Here is a 26,248-nt window from a genome sequence, read left to right as displayed (position 1 = left end):
GAGTACAGAAGCAACAATAAACCGAGCACTGAGGTCAAACATCTCATCCCTAATTACTGATGAAGTCACTGGATTAATGCAGCTGCTGAGAGAAACCGTCAACTAAGGAAAATGACTCCCACATTGGTGACCCCGGCCTGACCAAATGTGGAAGAGATGAAAAGTATTTGTTTTAGCTGCTTTGATGAGGTGGCGGTGGCAGAAGTTCATCCTGTAATCAAAGGGTTGTCAGTTCGAATCCTGACAAATTGTTGTGTCCTTGAGCAGGACACTTCACCTGCTGGTGGCGGTCAGAGGAAACGGACTTTCAGACCATTCCAAAGATTTTTTTTTTTTTGGTTTCTGTAAAATGAAACATTTATTTAGACAAAGGTAAGTACACTAGTGAACCATTAGTGAAAGCCCACATGACACTATATTAGACAGGGTTCTGATTAATTCCCAATATTTGAGTTAAATAGAGGCTCACCAACTGATGTATTTTAACTCAGCAGCTGAAACACACTGATCCTGGTGTGATGTCATCAGTCATGATACCAAACGGAGAACCATGGACCTCGACCAATCCTGTTTAACCTTGGAAACACTTTCCAGATGCCACATGCATCTGTCCAAACAAACCGTCTTAATTCTTGAATATAAAATCTGAGGTTCTTTTTCCAACTACTTCACATACATCATTTTCCAAACATCCATATGCTGCATGACGTGATGAAACAGACTTGCTAGATTTTTATCCCCAACATTTGCTGAGATCATTCCACAGAAGCAGCTTAAATGGTAACAGGATTGCATTTATTGTTCACAAGACCTCTGAAGCAGCAAGTTCACACACACACACACACACACACACACACACACACACACACACACACACACACACACACACACACACACACACACACACGCACGCCCCCACCCCCACACATGCAATATAGTGTGTGTGTAAGTCCATTCTAAGACTTAGAATTTGATCGCATTATTTTGATAATAAACCCCAAAAAACTATTACTTCATTTTTAGGTGTATGTATGGCATTTCCTGCAATGCACAGCAGTAATAGTACCAAACATAAATATTGTTTTTGAAATGGGCATCTTCATAACGCTTTTTACTTTAAGAAGGGATGTATACCACTAAACTGCACACAGTAACCGCATTTAATCAAACGTTCAAATTTACTGATATTTATTGATGTTCCTGTGGAACCATGGAGAAAAAAATTGCAACACCAACATTTCTGATCATACTATCAGTTTTCTTTTTTTATTTATCATCAATAACTGAAGCTTATGACAATAATGAAACAAAATTCTTATCACATTTTTTAAAATTATTTTTATGATAAACGGCACGATGAATGCACAATCCTAATTTCCATTTATTTCTCCAGCCAAGCTCAGACTCTACACCTAAACTTACTTCACACATTAACTCTGAACCTGACCCTTAACCACTAACCTTTGACCCCTAATCCCTAACTCTTGACCCCCAAGCTAAAAGCAGCACCACTACTTGTGGAGCAGTGGATCTCCGCAACACATAGTTTGTGTTAGGAAAATCGTCCCTACAATATATCAAATACAAGGCCACACACAGATTTAAAGGGCTTTCAGTGTTTAAACTTACCTGCTATTGGTTCATATTTCAGTTTCCAACAATCATCGTTACAAATTTATTACAAACCTTACGGAGAAGTGTGATCACAGAGGGAGTGTCCATCACTGAACCCTTCTGTCTGTCTCTATTGAACTTATTAGTTTTAAAATTTTGAATACACTAAAAAAAGATATTTCAGTTTGTTTTCAATGTCCAATATTAATAACACAAAACTTCTCCTGTTTTCGGTCAGGTAGGATTATTAAAAATGATTTGTATCATCTAAATATCAGAATCACTATAGAATATTTCAGAGAATGTTTTTACCACTTTCTTCAAAGTCTAAACTTTACAAACATGAGGATCAGTACGCCTCTCTACTATTTTAAAGGCCAGCTGATGATGTCATGGCTTTGTAATCTTCTGATTAATAATACACAAACTGTGACTGAATTGCTATCAGAGTTCAAGACAAAAATAAATTCTGTGTCCCTGAGATGAATGCATTTGCCCCAAGTCAACCCCAAACAAAAGTAAAAAAACCTAACAGTCCTGTACTGACACGGGCTGAAAGGTCAGTCAGAGAGGAAGAAGCCATCACTGAAAAGGCCACAAAAAGAGAGATAACAATTTAGGACCGTCATGTGTCATGTGATCTGATAAAATAATGAAGAAAAAGCCTGAGAACACCATCCCACCTATAAAGCATGAGAGTGGGAGCATCATGTTGTGGGAGACACTGGTGGTCTTCACAAAGCAGATGTTACCACAGGGTAAAGGCATCAGGTTTAGATACATCTGAAGACATTAAACAGGAAGTTGAAGTTTGGCCACCAACTTCAAAGTGAACGTTCTGGAGTGGCCATCACAAAGTCCTGATCCGAGTCCTACAGAAAAGGTGTGGTCAGAGGTGAACCAGTCTGACCCGGTTCCACCCAGTCTGTCAGGAGAAGCGGGTCACAACTCAGAAAACTGTTATGAGATCTAGAGATCTGGTTCACCTAAGTCATGCAGTTCAAAGGCAATGATAGAATGGGGAAAAAAAGTAATGAGAAAATTCATTTTTCTGGGATGTAGCTAATCAAAATTATTTAGGTAATCATTACTAGTGGTGGGTGATAGATACTTTAAGTTTTATCACTATATTTTATGGTACTATTGTGATAGCAATAACAGTGGTGATAATAACTATTTATTATATTTTAACAAAACTTGTCTGACACACTAATTATTGCCCCACTAACACAAATAGTGCTGTTGGAAAACATCCCCATGTGTAACATGATTGATTTCTATGATCAAACTGCAGACAGTAACTGCATTTAATCAGATTTTGTCATTAAACAAACAATGGAGAAAATAGTAAAACTACAAACAGTCTTTTTTTAATATCATTCATTTGAATTTATTGTGATAAAGATAAATCTGAATTCTTATCATAATGGGAAACGTATAATGATAAATGATAAACAATGCGATAATTGCTCACCTTTAATCGTTACAGACCTCAAACTGGAGAAGTTTGGTCAAACTTAATGTCACACAATGACAACAAAACGTTTGCTGCACAGCAGGCACCTGCTGTTAACTGTGGATAAAACCAACATACTGATTATGATTGCTAGCTAGCTGTTGATTAATCTGTACAACTCCAGTGTGATCACATCTCTCACACACTCTGCAGCTCTGTGAGCCGTCAGAGCATTAAAACACTCTAAACATGCACTTCCAGTTAACTCAGGCCATCCCACTCCCATCAAACCCTCATGCTTCATAGAGACGAGCTAAATGGCCTATTTCAATCAAAGCAATCCATCAGCACAGCACACACACTCTGTGCTTAAAGGAGATCTACACACATTTGCATTATGTGGGTTTAACTGAAGTATCACACAGACACACACAATGTGGAGGTCTATGACAGATGGACAGGTCCGAGGACAGACACACACCACACTGGACCAGGCTGGGGGGAGAAGGAGTGTTGACATGCTCTTAATGCATCATGCAGGAATCAAATAGGAGGAAAAGTTGGGAGGCTGGCATGCGAGAGGAGAGGAGCATGGTTCAGAAGTGAATGAAGAGAGTCACCTTGGTCAGCAGGTGGGGGGGCTTTCCTGCAATGTTTCTCAGAATCAGAGAGGTTTCCCTGTCCAGATAGGAGTGCTTTAAAGAGACACAGAGAGTTCCTGTGAATGAACGGGGCCACCTGATTGGCTGGGTGAGGCGCTTTGGAGAAGAAAGCTGTGTGGTGAGCAGAGGTCAGTGGAACCGATGGAGTGCTTAGAGAACTGAAACCAGTGAGGAAGAGAATACAGGGCTGGTTCGCCTGCAGGATGGAACAGAAACGTTAGGTCGGACAGAATCAGAGAACCCACGGGCAGAACCACTTCCTGTCTCTCAGGGACGCTTCTATGGAACGCGATGTTTATTAGTCGGAAAAATTATAAGCTAATGGAACACCAACCATTTGACATCCTTAGCGGTGAGCCTGAGGCAGTGGGGGCAGTTACCCAGGGCAGCATTAGTGAGGGAGGGCGCAAAAGAACCAGATCGACATATAACTTATCTGTCAGTTGGACCTTAAATTAGTTTCCCATTGCTTTAAAGCTGTAGCATGTAACTGTATTAATATTTTTTAACATATTTGTTTTTATTATTATTATGCAATGACAGTATAAGACAGGTAATCTATGAAAAGATTGAGCTCCTCTGCCTTCTCCCAGTGCTCCCAGAACCACCGGCAGAAATACACCATTCAGTCAGAAACAGCCAATCAGAGCCAAGAGGAGGGTCAAGCAGTCTCATCTTCTCCCTTTTGCTCTCTGCTGCACCGCAGCTGGTTCACCACAACAGAGTCTGCCACCAATGCTAAGGCTAGTTGAGATGGCCAATGATGATAGAGGATAAACTGTTTTCCATTAACAGTAAATTGTTTCTCTGCCACTAACATATCGACCAGCGTACATGAGACTGACTGACAGCACTACTGTCATATTTCATAGCTAGAAAAAATCTAGCTGTCAGGATCTAGAGGATCTAGACTTTATCACAGACTAGCTGTCTCATACCATACTGTCACGGCATAGTGAGTTTTAACAAAAATGTAAAAGATATATTGTTTTCTAAAAATTACATACTGCAGCTTTAGATAGCAGTTTTGGAGGTTTTAACATGGTAAATATGGCAATCCTACTGAAAAGTTTAGGCCTGTTTTCTCATTGAATGCCAACATTCAAATAGTCATACCTTGATTTTTTTTTCTCTCCGTGTTTTTGATATCAGTAGAAAGCTTCAAATCCACACTTTCAGAATCTGCAACTTGAAATGCCCTGAGGGAGACTTCTTCCTGGTTTTCTCATGACAGGACACACAATGTATGGTTATTTATTTATGCTGTGATGGTGAGAATAGCAAAAGAGAACCAGTGGTGAAACAGCTTTTTAAAAATGTTCCAAGTTAATGTCCACTTATATAAGCTGACTACATTTGTCTTTTAACCATCTGAGATTTATGTTTAGTTTTCAGACAGTCGCTTTTATCTTTTTTTTATTTTAAGCTTCTGCTTTGGCTTAAATCACTAGACACCATTTAACAGAAGGTATTAGATTTTTCTTGATACACAGATTAAAACTCATATTCAGGTCAAACACAGATCCTCACACTGATGTCACAGTCAGATTTTCCCTCCAGGAAAAATCTGACTGCCCCAATTTACTGAACTCTAAACTATAAGCTATTTTTTAGGAAGGAAACTGCCCTTTTATTAAGTATTACATTGTCTAAAAATTAATAAAATGGGATCTTTCTTTTAAAAAAGAAAATAAACAGTATAATCACTGTCTGTTGTGAAATGAAGTCAATGAAGTTGAAATATTTTTGTTAGTTGACTTTTATTTTCAAAACAGAGCAAATGGAGTGAGGAGTTCTTTCAAAAGGAATGATGGGATGAAAAGTTTGACTGAATGGTGAATGTTAGCTGATGGTTCAAATCTTGGCTACGTGGAGTTAGCATGTCCTCCCTGTTAAAGGTGAGTGTGTTTATGTTTGCTGTATGTCCTATCAGCGGAAAGGGGCCGGAAGCAATTACATACTACACTTCTCAGATATTCTTTGCAAAAAAAATAAAGAAATAAAACTATGAATCCTTCACTCTGGACTTATGCAATGTTTTGAGTGCTGTATGATATAGAATCCCAATAAAATAGTGAAAACCTTTCATTTTATTTGTCACAGAAGCAGGAAGTGACAGCAAAGAGCCTCGCCTGATTAGAGGCCTCATTCTGGGATATTCCCAGAAGCCTCTCTGGGATCCAGCGCGTCCCAAACTCTGGTTATTTTCTGCTGGCCTTAATTGGAAATCAGAGCGAGAGCGCCGAGGACGGAGCAGTTCCTAATGAGCTGGGAATGTCGCTCCGGCAGGACAACATTCCCGTTCATGATCCTCTTTCTTTGCTTTGGCCACATCCCCTTCACTCCCTCTATTTATTCCCATGTTTCCTTTCTGTGTTCATTTTCTCATCTCTTGGACTCACTGTTCCAGCTGAGCCGTCTGCCCCCTGTCCTCCCTCTCCGGTTGTGCAGCTGAAGCTGCGGTCCGGTTGAACTCCATGACCGGAGGCTCTAAGCTGCTTTCCGGCTCGCTGAACCCAGATGATGCTCAGCAGCAGACGGCCTCCTAAACCAAACAGCAACTGAATGTTTCCCTTTGAATTAATGAAGACTGCTTAATGAATTTAGAAAAACGCTCATCTAAGCTGGTTTAGCTTTGTGTTGACTAAATATCTGCTTTTAAGCTGGTTAGAATTAGACAGACTTTCTTTTTCATGTAAGGAAATGTTTCATTTTCTGTTAAATGTAAAGAAGTTTTCCAGCCTCACATGTAACAGGGAAACCAAAAGCTAAGAAGATGAAGAAAAAGCTTTATTTTGTTCCAGTTATTCCAGCGGACTAGTCTACCATTTCCTCCTTCCAGCTGACTGGTTCACTTTAGTTCAGAACGTTTTGCTTAGATTTGCTGCTAAGGAGAAATAGTCACAAGTCCAACATTTTTCCACAAACAAAAAAACCTGAAAGGTGCAGATTTGACTGAAAGAAGAAAAACTGAATGTCAATTATCAAGTCCTGCCACTGAATCTTTATTAAATTTAGGCCGTGACTTTCACTAGGCCGTTGTAGCACATGTATATGGTTTGATTAGAAGCAGATTATGATCATGCCTTTTGTGTTGAAATGTGTTACTGGTTTACCTGAAGCTGCTGTTTGCTTTTAATTTAATTCACTTCAGCAGCTCTTCTTCTACTAAAGCTTTTATGATTGAATGGATTCCCAGCAGTACAGAGCTGAGAGAAAATCAAGAGTAAATATTAAACTAAATGGTAACACTTTGTTTGAATGGGTGTATATAAGACTGACCTGACACTGTAATAAACATGACATAACAATTGTTATGAACATGAAGGAGTTTTCATGAATGTTTATGACTGTTGTCATGAAGTGTCATTTGGCAAATAATGACACTTTTAATGCAAAGTTGCATTAAAAGTCCATTAATAGTGTCACTTCAAATAAAGTGTTACCAACTAGATAAATCTAGCATAAAGTGTCGTCCTTCGTGTGTGTGTGTGTGCGTGTGTGTGTGTGTGGCAGAGCGCTCAAGCTGTTCACAGCTGTGTAATCCTTCCACTGTGGCGCTGCCAGCTCCTCATGGAGGAACTGAGAATCAGGAAAATGAATTCAGACCTTCAGGACCAAACCCATCCTCCGTCTTTATTTTTATTTTGGCATTCAACGTTTTAATCTTTTAATCAGTTTGACCCAGAATCAGAACTGCAAAGCTTTTGTAATATTTATGAGACAATAAATGTTTTCATTTTCATATTGATTTTTGTTCATAGCGCCCCCCTCAGTGAGCTCGACTTATTATCAGAGACAAGGTTTAGTGAATGACAGTGATGCTGTCATTGTTTGGGCAGCAGGTGTCCATGCCTCCATCCTGTGAGTCATCCAGGCTAATGTGGCTAGCTAATCATTTTTATGAATGCTATTATTGCGGTGGAACCTAATCTGCTCCTAATCAGCTTGAAGTAATCCCAGTTTGCAGACAGCTGTCAGCGAGTCCTGCTGGTTAAAGTGAGTAAAGGTGCGTGGAAAGAATCCGGACTGAAACGGAGCGGTGACTGCCTCTGGTCAGCTGCAGCTACATCAGGATCAGGAGATCTCAGGCCCAGATTTGGACCAAACAGCAGGAGGTCCTGCTGGTTTGTGTCGGTCCGTACCTCTGTGTTGGGATGCGCCTGACCCGATCCCTCTGAAGGCTGTGGGTCGTCGGACTCGGAGCGGAGGACGCTGTCCAGTGAATCCATGGAGGACGTAGAGTTGACAGAGATGCCGGACGCCGAGGTGACAGAGGAGCGGGACGAGTGGACGAACGACCGCACCTGAGGAGGACGAAACCAGAGAGTGGGGGGGGAGGAGGAGCACTGCTGTTAGATCTGCTGCTAGTTTTCCATGAGACTGTCTTCCTGTTATTGACCAGCTGATTGACCCACAGCTGAGCTGGCCGGAGGGGTTACGTACCTCGTGCTCGCTGACCGTTCCCACTGACCCGGTGCGTCGGTGCTGGCGCTGAGAAGACCCTGGCCGTCTCACCGAGGCTGACGTGTACGAGGAGGCGGAGCTAAGAGAGTGGGAGGAGGTCTGTCGTGCAGCTTCATCCATGCTGAGAGACGCCTGACGGAGAAACAGAGAGGAAAATATGATGTCTGGACAAACAAGATTCAGTTTATAAATATAAAACAGGTTTATGTTTTATGGACATCGTGAGCGACAGCTGGCAGCTTTAGGAATCATTTATAACAAACATGCTTCTGTTGTCCTGTGGAACAGAAAAGCTGTCAGGTCAGAGTTACTATGGCGACGGGTCCAAACCTTCTCCAGCTGAGCCGTGATGTCGTCCAGGCTGAAGTTGGAGGCCAGCGGCGGTCGGCCCTGCTGCCCGCTCGGCGATCTGATGGTGCCGGCTGGAGACGCCCTGGTGCTGCTGCTGCTGCTGCTCGCCCCGCTGCTGCCCCCCCCACCCGACACGCTGTTCCCAATGCCGCCACCGCTGCCCCCTACTGATTGCTGTCTGCTGCTGCGCCCAGCAGGAGGCTTCTGCCGCACCTGCACGCAACACCAGAGCTTACAGTAGAAGCAAGCAGGCAGAATGATCGATGGATCAATGGGTCTATAAATCAATGCGATGGCCACCTTGGTGTCTGTGAGTCCCAGCCGGGCCATGCTGCTGCTGCTGCTGCTGGACTTGGTGTTGATGGTGCTGAGCTCCTGCTCAATGGAGGACAGGTCAGCCATGAGGGCGTTCAGGTCAACGTTCTCCCCCTGATTCAGGGCCTCTGCACACAAACAGCATGATGTGGGTGGGGTTCAGGGGGAGTGGGGCAGCAGTGGTCAAGGGGGTAGATTGTAGAGGTCAGGGGGAAGCAGGGAGGAATGGAGCACCAACTCACCGTTAATGTTGTAGATGGAGAATCTGTAGGAGAAGTTTGCCATGTTGGTCTCCTGCCTGAGGGGGGCTTTCTGCTGTGGGGGGCATTCTGGACGACCATCATCCAAGCTCTGAACACACACACACACACACACACACACAGAGGAGTGTATATCTACATGTCATACACATGTAGACATACACCGTCACCATAGCGATCCAGCTCCGTACTTGTGTGAGCTTGTCCAGCTCTCCCAGCCAGGCTCCAAACATTTTATCCAGGTCCTGGTCCTCCTTATCGCTGTCCTCCTCTTCCTCATCCTCCTCCCCCCTCACCTCCACCTCCTCGTCTGAAAGCTGATCCATCTGAGGAAGAGGAGAAGAGTAAACAAAGACTTTTAGAAACTATCTTTCATCTCCATCTAGTGGTCAGTAATGGGTACTGCAAATAAGTCAAACAGGGACTTTGAATTTTGGGGATAAAGATGTTTTGTTACTTATGCTGAGGCAGCGTTTATATTTGACTGAGAAATCCCAGCTTGGTCTAATGTTTCACTTTTCCTTTGGAAAAACTTCCAGTTGAGCAGAGCGGCTAACTTTACATTCAGTCAACTCTCAACAACATCTGAAAGCACTGATCACACTAGTGGCAAAACATTATTCTGAGAAATATCTCTCTCTGAGGCTGGATATCAACCACAATTTAATCACCAATGTTATGTTACAGGCAAGAAAACATTTCCGATGACAAGGAACACTGCGTTATAAAAAGACAATTAAAAAATGTAACAACTGCTAAAGTTTTGAATCATTAAATTCCTTTCATTTAGACTTTGAAAGAAAAAAAAATCTGCCTCTTTAATTCCAACTTGCCTTTAAATGCAACACCATGGCTTCATATGAATTATTAGGATTGGGGTTAGTGAAACCATGTGACATGGTTTCAAGGTTATTGTGAAACCATAATCTCATGTGATGGAAGCCTACTCTTCTTGATTACAAAAGCAATTCCAAGGTCACCGAGCAGGAATGAAAAACCAGCAGGCCATCTGTTGTCCCATCAACTGACAACACAACCTGCTACAGGTGGCTGCTTCAGTCCTTAGTGTGAGTCAACAGAGTTACTGTACATCTGTAGTTTCTTCATCTGGTCTTGAAGGAGGTTATCCAGGACTTGAAATCGGTCCAGTTTTATCCCACTAAAGCATAACAAAGTGTGTTGACTAGTGAAACTACATCAGCATTACTGGTTCTATCCAGATGGTGAGCTGTAAAGACTTCAGACTGAAGTTAAACTTGTCGTAGTTCTTTATTTTAATGACTCCCGACTTTATCTCACAATATGAACAGGAGCCAGATCTTTGTAACTTTTGAACCACTTGGACCAGGCGGAGTTCTTGAGTCTAAAAATAGTCTAAAAACTTGATTCATAACAAAGAATCATAGAAGCCAGAACAGATTTAAAGGAACAGTTCAGATTAATGAGGACAGTGTGTTTATGTATCCACCCTGTGAAAAACTCAACACACACCCATGGGGGAGAGACACTGTTCCTTTGACTGATGATAGCAATAACCATCTTCTTCCTTCCTTCACACACACACACACGCACATAAACAGAGCCCTACTTCATTTTTCATGTAAAAATTTCATACTTCTCTAAACTCAATTTTCCAAATTTCTTAATCCTCTAGCTTAATTTGAAAATATACTAACGTATGAATGAAGAAGAAAGGAAGGAAGAAATAAAAGAGAGAAGGAAGGAAACAAAATGAAGGAAAGAAACATGGGACACAAGCAACTGAAGACAGAAATAAGAAAGCAGAGAAAGAAGGAAGGAATAAAGGACAACTTTTAGTTGATAGGGAATGCAAATATTTTTCCATGCCCTGTTTGTCCCATGCTTATTCAGAGCTGGATATACTGAAATCAAATTCTAGACTGCATAAGAAGCCTGTTCAGATCAGAGGCAAAGACACATGGCACATGGTAAATTCTTCACAACTAACAGCAGATTAGTTCAATGAATCTATTAAAAATAAAAACTATAAAGTAATGTACTGAGATAAAAAGCTGCCTCAACATGTGTCAGTGTTAAAAAGATTTGATCTTTTAAAAGAGATATAAGACATCCTTAGGAAATATGAAAAGCGTTTTTAATTCATACCCTCAACTATGAAACAATCTAAACCAGGCTGTACGGAAAGGCTAAGTTACTGTTGAAAACAATTTCCATTGGTTCCAGCAGAGGGCGCTCTGATTTGACATTGAATAGAAACTAGTGTCTTTTGCTAGCATAAAAAGTTATTTGTGCTATTCTATTTACAAACATGGAAAACCATGATTATGAACATCCAGAGGAGACAGATCCACAGTGTATTAAAACAGAACAAACTAACGTATGACAACTGACTATCTAATTGCTTTTATTTAAACAGAAAAACAAGTGCTGCCCAAAATATTATCTCATATTGATGCATTACCTAATATTAAAGGAAATAAAAAAATCACTTTAATTGATACAGCTAAACATTGTTGCCACAGTTTAAAAGCTGAGTCAGTACTTCCTGGACTCCAGGCATTGTTCATTTGAAGCTGGTTTCTGTTAGAGACAATGTATTCTAAAAAAAAAGTTTTAATTTTATCCCAACCTTTGGACTGATGCACAAAAGAATAAAAGAGTGACAAATTATATTAACCAGTAGCTAAATATGAATAAAAATGATATATTTTAGGCTGTTCAACCCTTTCTTCCAGAAACTAGTCAACGTTAGATTAATTAACTGGGTTAGCTGTCCATTACTAGCCAGCAGTAGGAAGAACACTGACAGTGTTGTCACCAGATCATGATATGAAAGAGCGTAAAAGAAAGAAATTGCAACTAAGTGAAGTACTGACTGCAACTTGGTAAATGGTAAATAGATTTGTACATGTATGTGGCTCCAAGGACACAGAGGCGGGTGGAGCGGGGATCGAACCAGCAAACTGCAGAACTCCAACCACCCTCTCCACCATCACCCCTGTTCTTCTGTAGAGAAGTGTGTTTGGATGGAGTTGGAGCTAAGAGTGGTGGGATCGGGATGTGGAGCGCTTCACTCACACAGACCTCTTTCATAAGTTTATAATTAGGATTTTCAGCCATTGTTTACGTCCTGATTTACTGTGTCTGACTTCCTCTGGTGCAGTTATGATGCAAATCTCACATCACTGATGTAAAAGTCAGACGACATTCAGCATTCAGACCACAGACACTTTGAAAACACTCAGATAGATTAAAAAATCTTCCCACAGTGAACTGATAATCTAACATAGCTCACCAGTTCTATTGGCCTTTTCTGCCTCCTACCTGATTCCTTCCTGCAGGCGACCCCTGAGTCTCACCCAGGACAAACGTGTGTTGTTCCTGAGTAGATGCTCAGCCATAACCTCCCTGGAGATTTACAGCCAGCACACACACACACACACACGCACACCCCCGCACGCCAACAAGATTAGAGAGCAGAATGGAACACACCCTTATGCAAACATAAGGAGAAACACAACATACACACAAACAGTTAGGAGCAGCGCTACAATTAGATCCCTGAGGTTCGCGAGGTCTGTTTTTATGCTGGAGGATAGGCTCATTGTGTGTGAGGGCGTGCGTGTGTGTGTGTGTGTGTGTGTGGTTTGGGGATGGCTGAGAGAGAGTGCAGGAGCTTTGCAACATTCGGCCGTTTCCAGCTGCTGCAGTTTGGACGCAGACCAACTAATGAAGTTTTTCTTTCCAGGCCCAGCATGGCAGAGCGTTGCTGGGCCGCCGTCACCACACACATCAACCTTGGAAGGCATTTTTTGTTCAACACTTTGAAAATGTCCTCTGCATTAAGTCAGGACTCTACAACAAGGCAGCTCAACATGAAGATTCTTTGATGATTTGGTAACTTTTGGAAACATGTTTTCAGAAGACAGAACAATTCATCTTCTGAAGTCTGGTTTCTAAACATCGAGTCTGTTTTTCTGCTCCAGAACTTTTAATCCTGTGATTGTTCGGCCCGATGTCAGTGGATCCATGATCTCTTATCAACGTGATAGAAATAGAGCAGCTCGGCCGTCTGCAGCTTCTCCCCAGCATCAGCCTGTCAGATGCTGCTCTCAACGCAGCAAAGCTGAGACAGCAGGTCAGAGTGATGGACTCTAAGTGCTGTGTGTGTGTGTGTGTGTGTGTGTGTGTGTGTGTGTGTGTTTGTGTGTGTGTGTCCAAAGTAAACAGTAATTACTTTGCTCCTGCAGCCACACTCCTCGTGTCTGTCAGACTGAAACCGTGCAATCATCCTCCTCTCCTGCGTTCCTCCTCCCACCTCTGCATCGTTTCTCCAACATAATTACCCTTCTTCACTGTTTTCTCTTCCTCCTTTCCGTATTTCCCGCTCCTCATCAGTTCCTTCATCTCTCCAGGCATTTTAATCCATGGGAGCGTTGATAAATCATACTTTCATCACAGCAGAAGTTTGATTTCCTGCAGCCATAACACGAACACCTTCAGAGTCGCTAGAGCTGCACCGGCTACAGTTTTCTGGCCGATAACCGATCTTTAGAAAAGCTGAGCTGCCGATTCCGATTTGGGCCAATACTTTTATTAAATGTTGCTAAATATAGCTGAGTTGGCAACAGTGAGGTGCAGACATGACCAGGTGGGGTTGGTCAGTAAAACCTCTCTCCCAGCAGACCAGAAGAGGACAGTGGCTGATTATTAGATATTTGCTGAGGCAGATAAGATCAGTGGTTGAGATCAGTTTCATATAAGTATCGGGCGATTTTCTAAAATTAAGGAAATCAGGAGCAACCCCCCATTGTCACACTGTGTTTATCTAAGGCAGGGGTGTCAAACTCCAGTCCTTGAGGGCCGCAGTCCTGCAACTTTTAGATGTGTCTCTGCTGCACCACACCTGAATAGAATAATTAGGTCATTAAGGCTCTGGAGAACTGATCTACACAAGAAGGAGGTAATTAAGCCATTTCATTCCAGTGTTTTGTACCTGTGGCACATCTAAAAACTGCAGGACAGCGGCCATTGAGGACTGGAGTTTGACACCTGTGATTTCAGCATTATACCACATTATAAACACAACCTTCTGTAGATTTTATTTGCTTTTTTAACAGACCAAAACTAAGTAGAGCTTAACTATGAAGTTTAAGGAAAACCCAGGTGTGTCCAAAATCAGTCCTAGAGGCCCAGTGCCCAGTATGTTTTAGTTCTGCTCCTGGTTCAACACACCTGAATCAAATGATGAAGATTAGAAGGCCTCTGCAGACGAAAAGAACTGAAACATGCAGGATACCAACCCTGGTGGACTAACTCTGGACACCCCTGGGTGAACCCTGTCTGCACAGTGAGAGTCCAACTGGAAACAGAATCCTTCTCCTGATTACACCACACCATAAAACAGCGTTCTGAACCGCAGCGACCTGCTGCGACCTGCTGCGACCCGCTGCGTACCACTCAGTGGAAACGAAGCATCAGTTGATGAGCAGGAGGTCTGATCACATAATCAGCAGAGATCATAAAGCAACATGTCCTCCAGGATCTCTCATTTCCAGAAACATGGACATGTAGTGAAACCACAATCTGCTGAATCCAAAAGCACGACAAGTGAAGGAGAGGGAACGGAATCCACCTTCACACACTCATCCTGTCCCTAATGCTAGTTCGTCTAATGAATGTTATTCTGTCCCAGCTTTTTCACAAAAGCTGGGAAAAAGCTTTCCCAACTCGGCAGAAGATGCACAACTTCTGCCGAGTTGTGCATCTTTTTACTCCTCTTCAGTTCTCCAGAGGAATGTGCTGCTGCTGCATGGTGTGTGAGGTGCAGCCGTCATTCAGAGAGGGGCAGGCGAAGGGAAGAGAGGAGCAAAGGATGGAGAGTGGAACATACTTCAGTCTGTGCTCCTCTCGGAGGAGGAGAAATGAAGACGTGCAGGGAAAAACACAGACAAGCAGAAGACAGACGGGACAGACGGGGACATGAGGAACAGACATGTGGATGTGAGAAAGAACAGAACAGACACACTGTTAGAAGTTCACACACAGCTCTGAAAGGAAAGCTGGAGCCATGTCACCTCCCTCTGGACTCCAACATCTGCTGCTCATGTGCCTTCGAGCAACTTCCTCATGAGTACTGGGCAGCTCCCAGTAACCCACACAGCCTCAACTGGTCTGTGGCCACAGCATAGCAACAACAGAGAAGGCTTTAAAGTCCCCTCGAGCGGCACTGAATGTGGCCCATTCCCACGGCTCTATATCAGGACACACACACACACACACACGCACCCCCCCACACACACACACCACGGTTGAGTATTTTTAAGCCTGAATGTTGGCTTTTTTGTAAAGTAAAGCTATAAATCAAAACCAAGGAAGAAAGGAGTGTGCAGTGATTTAGGTTGCCAGTTGAGATGTTTCCCTTTGATTCTCACACACACCCTGCAGGAAGGCCATTTTCTGAAACCATGACAGGCTTTTTGGTCCGTGCCTTTCAATCCGGTCTCAGTTACACTGAAGCAGGAAGTGGTGCTCTGTTTGATCTGCAGACACGCAGATTCAAATAGTGACGATATGATTTGAATAGTTTGAGTTCCTGTTAGTTCTGATTTTAGACTTAGATGGAAGTTATCAGATAATCACATAAAAAGGCCAGAAATGATGTCATACCCAGTGTGAGCAGGCTCCAGTTCCAAGAAAAGTATATAGGGGAAAATCAGTGAACAGGCTAGCTGCTGTTAGCAACACAGGCTAATGTAATGTACTATAGCAGCTTGTACAGAGCCTTCTATAGTCATTCATAACTTGAAACTTTTCCCATTGTGCCACATTACAACCAGAATGTATTTTATTGGGATTTTATGTCAGACTAAACCTGACAGGCAGTTTAGGGACACCAGTACTCCAGTAAATGTAAATAAATCTAAATGCCTGTTGGGGAACATTAACCAACAAACAGCATCACAAAGACTAAAGAGTGCAGCAAACTTGTCAGGGAGAACATTTAAAGCAGAGTTATGTTCCAAAATTATATCACAGCTTTGAACAGAATCTTCAATCCATCATCTGAAAACATCATTATCCCCCACCATAATGTAGCCTCATATATAGGGGAAAAAACCTGGTCAGCATCTGGACGTTTGTGCTGTTTTAATTCTGCTCCAGAGTCCGTACCTTTGGCAAAATGCTACTTGACATGCAGTCAGTTCAGACTGTAGATGTTAGCTTCTGCGGTAGTGCTAAGACGGCTTCCACCGTGTGCATTGAAGCCGAGTAAGGTATATTTGGTGTTTGAACAATTAAAGTAGGCAGGTATAAGTGTTTTCTTATGCTAGTAGAACCCTGGCCCGTTCGGCACTTTATGACCCTCCATGTTGTTGCTGACACTACAAAAACAGTCTAGTAACCTGTTCAATGATTTCCCCTGCTGAACCAGACTCTGTAAACACTCCACACATGGTGCCTGTACTGCGTTGTGGTGTTGCGACAGGTTTATAATTAGCAAAAGGATTCATACTGTGACACCCAGACGCTGCTCTGCTCTGTGGTGTGTGTGTGTGTGTGTGTGTGTGTGTGTGTGTGTGGCCTGCCAGGTCCCACAGTGAATCTGTAGTAAAAACCGTTTCATGCACACTGTTCTCCTCGGCTCTGCAGGAAGCAGCTTTTGTAGTCTTTTTTTCATTTTCCCCAGCAGAGAAATGTGAATGTTGGAGATGACAGAGCATGGCTTTAATTAGAGTGGAGATGATTTCCTGACACACAGTTTCAATCCTGCCCTACTGTTGTAACAATGCAGCAGTGAAGACTGTCTAAGTCACAAAAAACATATTTGGACTATATAATATGATATCTCAATATCTGAAAAATGATGACTGCTGTGCTTTTTTTCTTTTTTTACATTTCTTTCAGTGTAAAGGTGGGGCTTTCTTTCAGAGAGGCTGAATATTATTCTTCTCATCTAAAATAAAACTGGATAATAAAAGAAAACCCATATTGGAGATTTTTCTGTCTGAAAATGCTAAGTCATATATATTAAGCAATATATTATTATTCATATATTTATTCTATATTTCTTTTAACCTGCACCAGTAACACTTGAATATGTGTAAATGTACTAAAGGCACACAAACTGTTTTTCTGTTGCTTTTTGTGTACGTTGGTAGCCAGGCAAGCAATGACATTTGATTGCCAAATTGACTGTTGTGTCTTTATACAAGGACAGTAAAGTAAGTCTACTGATATTCATATAATCTAAATAATATTACAAAAGTGTCTTATATAAGCCCAACATCATGTCTTCTTGTCTTATGCACTGAGTGTAAATAAACACTTGGAGATTTTATGTTAAAACCCTCCGAACTGAAGCTGCGTTACACAAATATTTGCGTTTTACTCCAAACTGTGAATCCAAATGTGTTTCAATGAATAATAACTCAACTGTTTTGATAACAGAAGTAATTTCAGCAGCAGCAGATCCAGTGGTCTTCATCCTGTAGGCCAGGCTCACATATAACTGCAGAATGTGCAGGTCCTCTCACACAGGAAGAGGGGCGGGGGGCACAGGAAGCTGAGGACGAGTGAGGAGCTGCCTGCTGATCCAGCAACCATTATATCACTTCCCCTGAGACCTGCATCTGGGATTACATCATTTCCTGTTGGTTTCCCCGCTCCGTATCGACATCTGCCTCCATCTCTCAATACAAGGAAGGGAGAAAACACACAGTCTGGGATGATTTTATGTTCCACTATGCTGGAGCTCAGCTGACACACACCGAGGGGAAGGATCTCAGAGCACACACACACACACACACACACACACACACACACACACACCAACACACAATATCTGACAAAAATGACACACTGCTGTGTGTTTGTGTGTATTTGCCCCTCAGCCCAAAAAACCCAGCAGATCCCTGAGGTACTCAGCTGCTGCCATGTAATGTGACACTGACACACACGCAGACACACCCAATCCCCCCCCCCCACACACACACACACATTTACAGACAGAACAAATGAGTTCTATTTTTACTCGTACAGAAACAAACAGGAGGCAGCAGGAAGTTGATACAGCTGAATGGATTTACAGAGAGGTGGGGACGGCGCCCCCACACCTCCCCCCGACAACAGTTTGGTTCTGTTGGGCTGAAGAACCGGGCCCAGCAGGTCAGCAGTGCTGCTGGTGACCAGGCAGAGCTGCATGATGGAGGGAAGCAGGAAACATTAAAGCTGCTCTCACATCCTTTATTGCTGTCTATAAATATGACAGACAACTTAGAATCTGTTACTATGGTAACGTAGGTAGTTGGTTACCAGCAACATGCTGAAAGATGATGCATGTCTCAGGTCCTGCATCAGGCCTTTACTGGATCGGATTCTTACCCACCAGGGCAGCAGCTAGTGGCTATGTAAGCAATATTAGTATATTAATATATTAGTAAAACATCCATTAGGAACATTAGGAATTTGATAGAATGCCTATGAAAGGTTTTCACCCCCTGGATGTTTTACCCTTTACTCCTACAAATCAATCATTATTAACAAAATTGGGATTCTTTGACAGAAAAATATACAAAATCCATTAATTAAATACAAATATATAACTTAGAAGTAATTGCATGACAAAAAATGCCTAACAATCTTAATCAGAATTGATTTGTAAAAGCAATAAAAAATGTTAAAACATTTAAAATGTGTACACAACACTCTTCAACTGACAGGTTATACAATGTCAAACACTATTTCTAGTCTCAATTTTTTTCTCCATTAATTTTCTGCATATCCTGTACAATTCAACTGAAACATGACCAGGGGAAAACTGTTAGAAATACAAAGAGCTGGGTCCATGAGTATGCACACCCTCATACACTAATAATAATAATAATAATGTTAGTATAGTCTGTGATTTAAAAAAATTACAGACACTAAAATATGAGTATTATTTTGGTCTACAATGAGTTTTATTTGGACTTTTCTGTGCTAAATCTGTGTCACTTTATAATGAGCCAATCAGATATTTCTGTCTGATCACCAGACAGGAGAACTGGCCTGATTCCCATCAGTGTTTATTGTGACTGATATTTTGATCAGTCGATCGGTTTTGCTTTGCAGTCAGTGGGCGTTACTTCACCCACCCAGAGACTTTCAGGTGGCCTGATGCAGATTCTGGTCGGACATGGAGGCTTCTCTAGCCGCGTTTCATTTAATCAAAAAATTCCGCCAATTAAAATTACAGAAATAGATTTGCTTGATGGAAACTCAGCAATTTTTAATTTTTAACAATTTTGTAACTAAACTTGGCAATAATTCAGTTAGTTAAATAAAGTTTACAACAAATTAAGCAGACTAAAATCTAAAATTGATTTTGGAGCATTTTAAATCGATTCAGAATTCCCAGGACTACAAATTGCTATTCTCTATAAAATCTTTTTTTTTTCTGCACCTCTAGTGGATTATTTTTTTTCTTTTTATCAAGAGTATCAAGCAATAGCAATGTTTGTTGAAAAACATCTGGACAGATTCGTTAGCCAGGTTAGCAACTAGAAAGAACAGTCTCAGCTCCTGGTGTCAGTGAAACTAAGGTGGAGAGGCCGGTCAGAAAACCGTCAGTCCAGCTGTGAACAACCTGCCAGACACAACTTTCCCTGATAAAGAACAAACAGAGGCACTCCTTCACCAAAGCCCACACCTCCACTCTGTGTGTACCTTCAGGGTGTTTGCTTTTGAATAAACGGCTCTTTCGGTTTGAGGCTAAATTCATTACAGAGAAGAATAATTCCAAACACACAAACATTTCTGGCTGAAAAGGTCACGAGGAAAAATCTCGTGACCTTTGAACCTGCTCCCATTGCACACACCAACACAGTGTGTTTCCGCACCCCTTCATTATTCACTCAGTGACGGCTTCCGGTGTTACAGCTTGTTGTGGCTAGAGTGTAGTTGGTGTTACATGCCTCTATATGTAACAGACTGTGACACCCCCCCCCCCCCACACACACACACACACACACAGCCCGTCTCAGCAACAGGATTTGCATCACTCTTTGTTTGAAGATGTTTGCTGCAGTTAGTGAAGTTCAACAAGTCAATTAGATGCAGGTTTCAGCGTCCCCAGGTTTGTTTTTGTGTAAGAGATTTTCCTTATTTGTGAACCATTTACTATTAAATTAAAGACATCAAAAAGTGTCCTTATAAGATTAATACATTTTAAAATTATGTAACATTTTAAGATTTTAATTTGTCAGCAAAACTTATACACTAATTAAATAGAATATAAATGTCTACCTGTGTTGTTCTGCCAAATATGATCGTATGTTAAATTGTGGTTGGGGGGGTCGGCCCCTAAATCAGTCTAAGGGTTGGAAATGACTCCCGGGCCGCACTTTGGACACCCCTGATGTAAGATGCTAGTTTCAGTGAGCACTGTAAACCGTTTCCAGACAATTTCTACATTCTAGCAATGAACAGACTCACTGGGCAGTGAGCAGAATCCACCCATTTCTTTAAGTTTGAGTATCTCTGACCTGTGACTGGCTAGTTGGAAATAGCTAAAATCCATCTTTTTTTCAATCACTGAATGAACCATAACTAAGCACCACCATGTCATGGTGACAACACTTTTCATTGTGGATGTGGCTATAGAGGTGAATAAAACTCTCCGCTGGCAGCCGTCCATATCAGTGAGGTGTTTAACGTGAAGACAGAGGAAGAACATCCAACACATTTGCTATTGTTACCATTTTCCACCATTTCCACTTGACCCCTACAGTTTGTCAAAAGACTTGCTGATTAAATATACAGGAATCACACCGTACCAACCTCCGGTTTACAACACTCGCACTCAGAACAGTATTATTGCTAGCTCCTGGAATCACAGAAACATTTATTTCTTCACAGAACTCAAATAGAAGTCTAAAGAGCAGACCCCCACAAGAGGGGGGATTATCTGCAAAACCTCATGAATGTGGCTCCATATACCTCAGTTAGGATCCGCCTTCTGGAAACCACTTCATAGTTTTCCAACCAACCAGCCAGCAGCTGCCTGCTGACCAGCTTAAAGCTGCTTTCCAGCTGAATTAGTGACATTCACAATGTCAACAATGTAAGAGTTATACTTTTGGTATCCCTCAGCTAAAATAACTGAAGCGTATGACTTGAGCCACATGTCTGCAGTTAATATAAAAAGCAGCCATCGGTATGTGCAACATATGAGACCTGCCAGTCTTCAGAATCTGACTGGACTAACTGGTTCCCAGTCATCCACAGGAAGACCACGGGAATCTGGATGTGATGTTAGGTTTCAAAGATTGGTTCACAGTTAGTCCAAACTTGAACCAAAATGTGTGGAACAGAGACACATCATGGCTGGACAATAAATCAATAACAATATACATCATGATAGACATGTGATCAATACCAATAGGTAATAGAATATTCAATATTTGATATGTAGAATAGGCGTTGAACTCAGATCCAGAACCAAACATCATTCTGGAAGATGTAGGCAGAGGAAAGGCTTCAGCTCAGTGGTGCCCAAAGTGGATCCTGGAGGGCCGGCGTCCTGCATGTTTTAGTTCTCTCCCTGGTTGTAGTAACAACTGTTTCAGCAGGTCAATGTTCTTCTTATGTCTCTAATGAGCCATTATTGGATCCAAGTGTGTTAAACCAGGGAGAGAACTAAAACATGCAGGATGCCGGCCCTCCAGGATCCACTTTGGGCACCACTACTTTAGCTGCTCAAAATCTCACAACCAGCTATGCCAGGTTGGTGGCATCAACTAACTCACTCCTTGGCTACCTAGCAACAATCTGTTGGGCAGTTTCAGGTTTCACCACCGTGCCTCATAACTGCTGAGAAATAAGAAAACGAGAAAACTGTGGATAAAACAGGAAAGGTCAAGCCAACTGTTTGGCAGTATTTTAGATACTTAAATCAGAAATCTAATCAATAATTATTGATATCGATTGAAATGAAATGCTTATATCATTATAAGTTTTTCAGCCATATCATCCAGTCCTTAGGTAAATCATGCAAAAGGAAATGACATCACTCTAACCAAACATGGACGCAGAGGTTTGCTTTGTAAAGTCTCAATATGACATGTTCCAAAATCCCAAACTGTAAATACTACAAGCACACATCCTCTCTGTATGCTCTATATAGAAATGATTAAACCCATCTGTATTATATATCCCATCTTCAACCAGTCTGAAAAAGGAAGTGATCCCAGTTCTCTTGGTTCTGCTTCAGAGAACCAAGAACTGCCTTTCCTCATTGTGTTAATATCTGCTGTCCCCATCAACTCTGCTGATGTTACAACACAAGTCATCTGGTGGATATTCTCTCCTCTGCCGACTACCATTTAGAGTAGGGGTGTCCAAAGTGGGTCCTTGAGGGCCGGCATCCTGCATGTTTTAGTTCTCTCCCTGGTTTAACACACCTGGATCAAATGATGGCTCATTAGAGGCCTAAGAAAAATACTGACATGCTGAGAAGATTGTTACTATCACCAGGGAGAGAACTAAAACATGCAGGATGCCGGCCCTTCAGGACTGACTTTGGGCACCCCTAATTTAGAGGCTCAGCAGCCATTAGAAACAAGGTTCTTCTTCTCTCAGCTGCTCCTCTTATGGTCACACCACAATAGATCATCTGCCTCATGTTTCCACAAACCCTCTGTATGTCCTGCTTTACCACATCCACAAACCTTCTCTGCAGTCCAACACCCATCTCCCAACATATCCACTGTCCCTGTGCAGGTCAAAATGACCAGCTTTGCCTCTCTACACTTTATGTCCAAACTGTTCCCTCTGATGTATTCATTTCTAATCATGCCTATGCTGGAAAGTTCTACAGGAATTCTCTGGATCACCATCTCCAGGTTCTGTTTTTCTTGGTACTGTCACCATCTCTGAACCATACCACACTCATCTCCATCCACTCTGCATGAACTTTGTGCAATTCTGCACTTAATGGTTGACCCTGGGGGAATCAGCTACCTTCAATGCCTCTGCCGCATGCAGCTTCACTGTTCCACCTTTCTCCCTCTGTTTCGCACGTCTACTGTCTCGTTGCTCTCCTCTTCAGAGCATGCCTTCATCCCGGACTCTTCCAGCTGCCTCCTGTTTTCACCACAGACCTCAAGGTCATCAGCAAATATAGAACATGAGGACTTCTGCAAGACCTTATTTGTCCACTCACCCATCATTTCTGGGATCAAAAAGGGGGTCAGAGTTGATCCCCGACATAATCCCACCCCCACTCCTACCTACCTCACACCTCAACACCATCTCACTGTGCATGTGGACGTCCTGCATACTTCTGGTTACCCCAAAGTTGTTTTCTTGGCAACTTCACTCTCCTTTACCGTCAACACTCTAAATATCTTTAGTGTTCTTAACCTAACTTCCACAATTTATCTCTGTGTAGTTACTGCAGATGCACCAATCTGACATTAATATCCTTATTAATTAAAATTTGTGACAATATGCCTGATACATAAAGGCAGATCTATTCAGTCTAACTCTATGCTTTGTGCTCTGAGTGACGTCATGCTTTATTATTTTTACATTATGCGTAGAATTCCTAAATGCATTCTGAACCATTTTGTTACAATTTAATTTTACATGTTTGACCAAAGTAGTCAACTTGTTGTTTTTGTCAGTCTCAGTTTCTTTATCATTTATTCTACATTAGCTGTTCTACTCTTAACTGCACTGACTGAACAAATTAAAGTTGGTTTTACAAGTTTGACCAACATGGAAAAACAACAGCTTGTGAAGCTACTGGTGTCTTTAAGTGTGCTGGTGCAGAGTTAGCAAATGCATTTATAATTCAGTACATTTATGTCTGTGTTTAAAAAAAATAAAACATTTTAGTAAATTCAGTCAATACTAAACCTCAGATATCAATATTGGTATCGGAAGTGAAAACAGTGGATCAGTCCATCTCTAGTAGTTACATGACCGCTTCACGTCTGTCATGTTCTTAAGAATCAGAACCAGAACTCTCCAAACCGTAGTTATTCTCTCACTCAAGGATTGTGTTAAAAAAATCTAGCTCATAAGCCTTCATGCCTCCATTTTGATCGGTGTGTTTTTGCTCTTCATCCTCCTCACAGCTCCCCTCACTTCCTGATTTATTCACTTCTCTCCTGTTTTGCTCCCTCATCAGCTGCTCCTCAGGCTACACTATATTCTTTCTATATCTCATACACCGTCAGCCCTGCTCAACTTAAACTGGCTAGGTAGAGTTAGTAAAACTCTGATGAATGTTGTCCTGGATTCTCTGTTGAATTCCTAGAATTGGATCAGAGCAGTGGGGACTGAAACTGGTGCAGGTCCCAGGAGGAAATCCTCAGCCAAGTCTGTTGACGCTTGCATAAAATGCACAACAGTAGCAGCAGTGTGAAGTACACTGATCTGTGTGGAGTAATGCTGCTCACCTTTGGTCTGCAAACGGCTCAGCACAGCTCCAGGAGCACCGATTCAGTCACCCTGCAGGCACAGAGCAGAGGAGAGGTTTCAACTCTACAATCAGGTTTCCTTAAGACAGAAAGTGAAATATTCCATATAGGGATGGATGTTTTAGTAGAAAATACAATTGCCATTTTTTTATATGGCTCTGATGCTTAATGCCCTTATTTTATCAATATCCTCAGAACAGAAGTGTAACTTCATTTTCACAGTAAATTTTTGATACATTTTAAATCACTGTTTACTAAAATTGTTCTTCTACATTTCAGCTGTTAAAGTGACATGCCTTCACAGAAACATGCTCCATTCCTAATCCTTAAAGTTTAACATGGTGTTAACCTGTCCTTTGCAGCTTTAGCAGGTTTAACTCTTCTGGGCAGGTGTTTATGACTGAAGTACATGTGTGAGGTCAGACACTGATGTTGGACGAGGTACTCTGGCTCAGAGCCTCCACTCTATACCAAAGGTGTTCCACTGGGTTGGGCTTGGGACTCCGTGCAGACCATTCAGGTTGCTCTAAGCTAAACTCAATCATGTCTTTATAGACCTTTGATCTGTGGAGCTCTGCTGGAATGTCTCCAAACTGTTTCCAAAGACTCAAGAGAATAAAATTATCCAAAATGTCTTGGCAAGCTGAAATATAAAGAGCTCATTATCCTGGAACTAAGGAATTTAAAATGAACCCCCCCCCCCCCCCCCCCCCTGATATCATAAAACCCATCCATCCATTTTCTAACACCCTTGTCCCTAGTGGGGTCAGGAGGGGTACTGGTGCCTATCTCCAGCGAACGTTTTGGGTCAGAGGCGGGGTCACCCTGGAGAGGTCACCAGTCTGTCGCAGGGAAACACAGAAACAGACAGGACAAACAACCACGCACACACACACTCACACCTAAGACAATTTAGAGAAACCAATTAACCTGACAGTCATGTTTTTGGACTGCCGGAGTACCCAGAGGGAAACCACGCATGCACAGGGAGAACATGCAAACTCCATGCAGAAAGACCCCAGGTTGGCAATTGAACCCAGGACCTTCTTGCTGCAAGGCAACAGTGCTACCAACTGCTTGCCAACTGTACAGCCTCATAAAACCCTTCGCACCAAACTGTACATTTGACACAATGCAGTCAAGTTCAACCAAGTGTCATTCTCCTGCCAACCACCAAACCCAGAATCACCCATTTCCTTTCCTCTTTGTTATGATTCTATGATCGGTTGACTGTGGAATGAGAGGAAATTTAACAACAGGATTTATTCCCATCGTGGCACCACCATGGAAATCACTGTGCTGTTAAAAGTGGCTTTGTTAATGTTTTAGAGGCAACATTAGCAGTCAAAGGCCATGACAAGAACGTATGAATTCAATGATTTAGATGAGCAAGTCATTACATTTGGTTACATCACAAAAAATGCCAACAGCGGTGTTTCCATTGACCATATAGCTGCGCAATTTGACATTTCGAAAAGAAATTTGCTTAATGGAAACACAACAATTTTGAAAATAAAAAAGTTTTTGATCAAATGTTTTACCGCTAGGATGAGGTGGTTTGGCCGTATCAAAAATGATTTATTTTTGCAAAACTGCAGTGGAAACACTTTCTTCTCCTCACATGAGTCACATGATCATCAACCCGATGTTGCCACTGACACAAACCATGAAAAA

At 42.0% G+C, this 26,248-nt stretch overlaps 1 protein-coding gene across 3 annotated transcripts in view; it reads right to left on the bottom strand.

Annotated features, from left to right (window-relative positions):
• LOC102223180 (ras-associated and pleckstrin homology domains-containing protein 1-like) overlaps window positions 1-26,248 on the bottom strand; it is a 67,092-nt gene that overhangs the window by 16,690 nt on the left and 24,154 nt on the right. For 2 of the 3 annotated variants that reach the window (XM_023336895.1, XM_023336896.1), the window contains exons 2-9: window positions 24,554-24,605; window positions 9,317-9,451; window positions 9,108-9,216; window positions 8,851-8,993; window positions 8,530-8,763; window positions 8,179-8,331; window positions 7,878-8,039; window positions 3,691-3,765 (exon numbers count right to left, since the gene is read on the bottom strand). In XM_023336895.1, coding sequence (XP_023192663.1) covers window positions 3,691-3,765; window positions 7,878-8,039; window positions 8,179-8,331; window positions 8,530-8,763; window positions 8,851-8,993; window positions 9,108-9,216; window positions 9,317-9,451 — 1,011 coding nt within the window. In that variant the 5' untranslated portion in view covers window positions 24,554-24,605. The remainder of the gene's footprint in view (window positions 1-3,690; window positions 3,766-7,877; window positions 8,040-8,178; window positions 8,332-8,529; window positions 8,764-8,850; window positions 8,994-9,107; window positions 9,217-9,316; window positions 9,452-24,553; window positions 24,606-26,248) is intronic. The other variant, XM_023336897.1, reaches the window with a different exon arrangement.

Source organism: Xiphophorus maculatus, chromosome 7 (genome assembly GCF_002775205.1).
Source record: "Xiphophorus maculatus strain JP 163 A chromosome 7, X_maculatus-5.0-male, whole genome shotgun sequence".
NCBI classification, from domain to species: domain Eukaryota; kingdom Metazoa; phylum Chordata; class Actinopteri; order Cyprinodontiformes; family Poeciliidae; genus Xiphophorus; species Xiphophorus maculatus.
The sequence above is the reverse complement of the archived record's forward strand: the minus strand, read 5'-3'. Positions and strand labels throughout refer to the sequence as shown.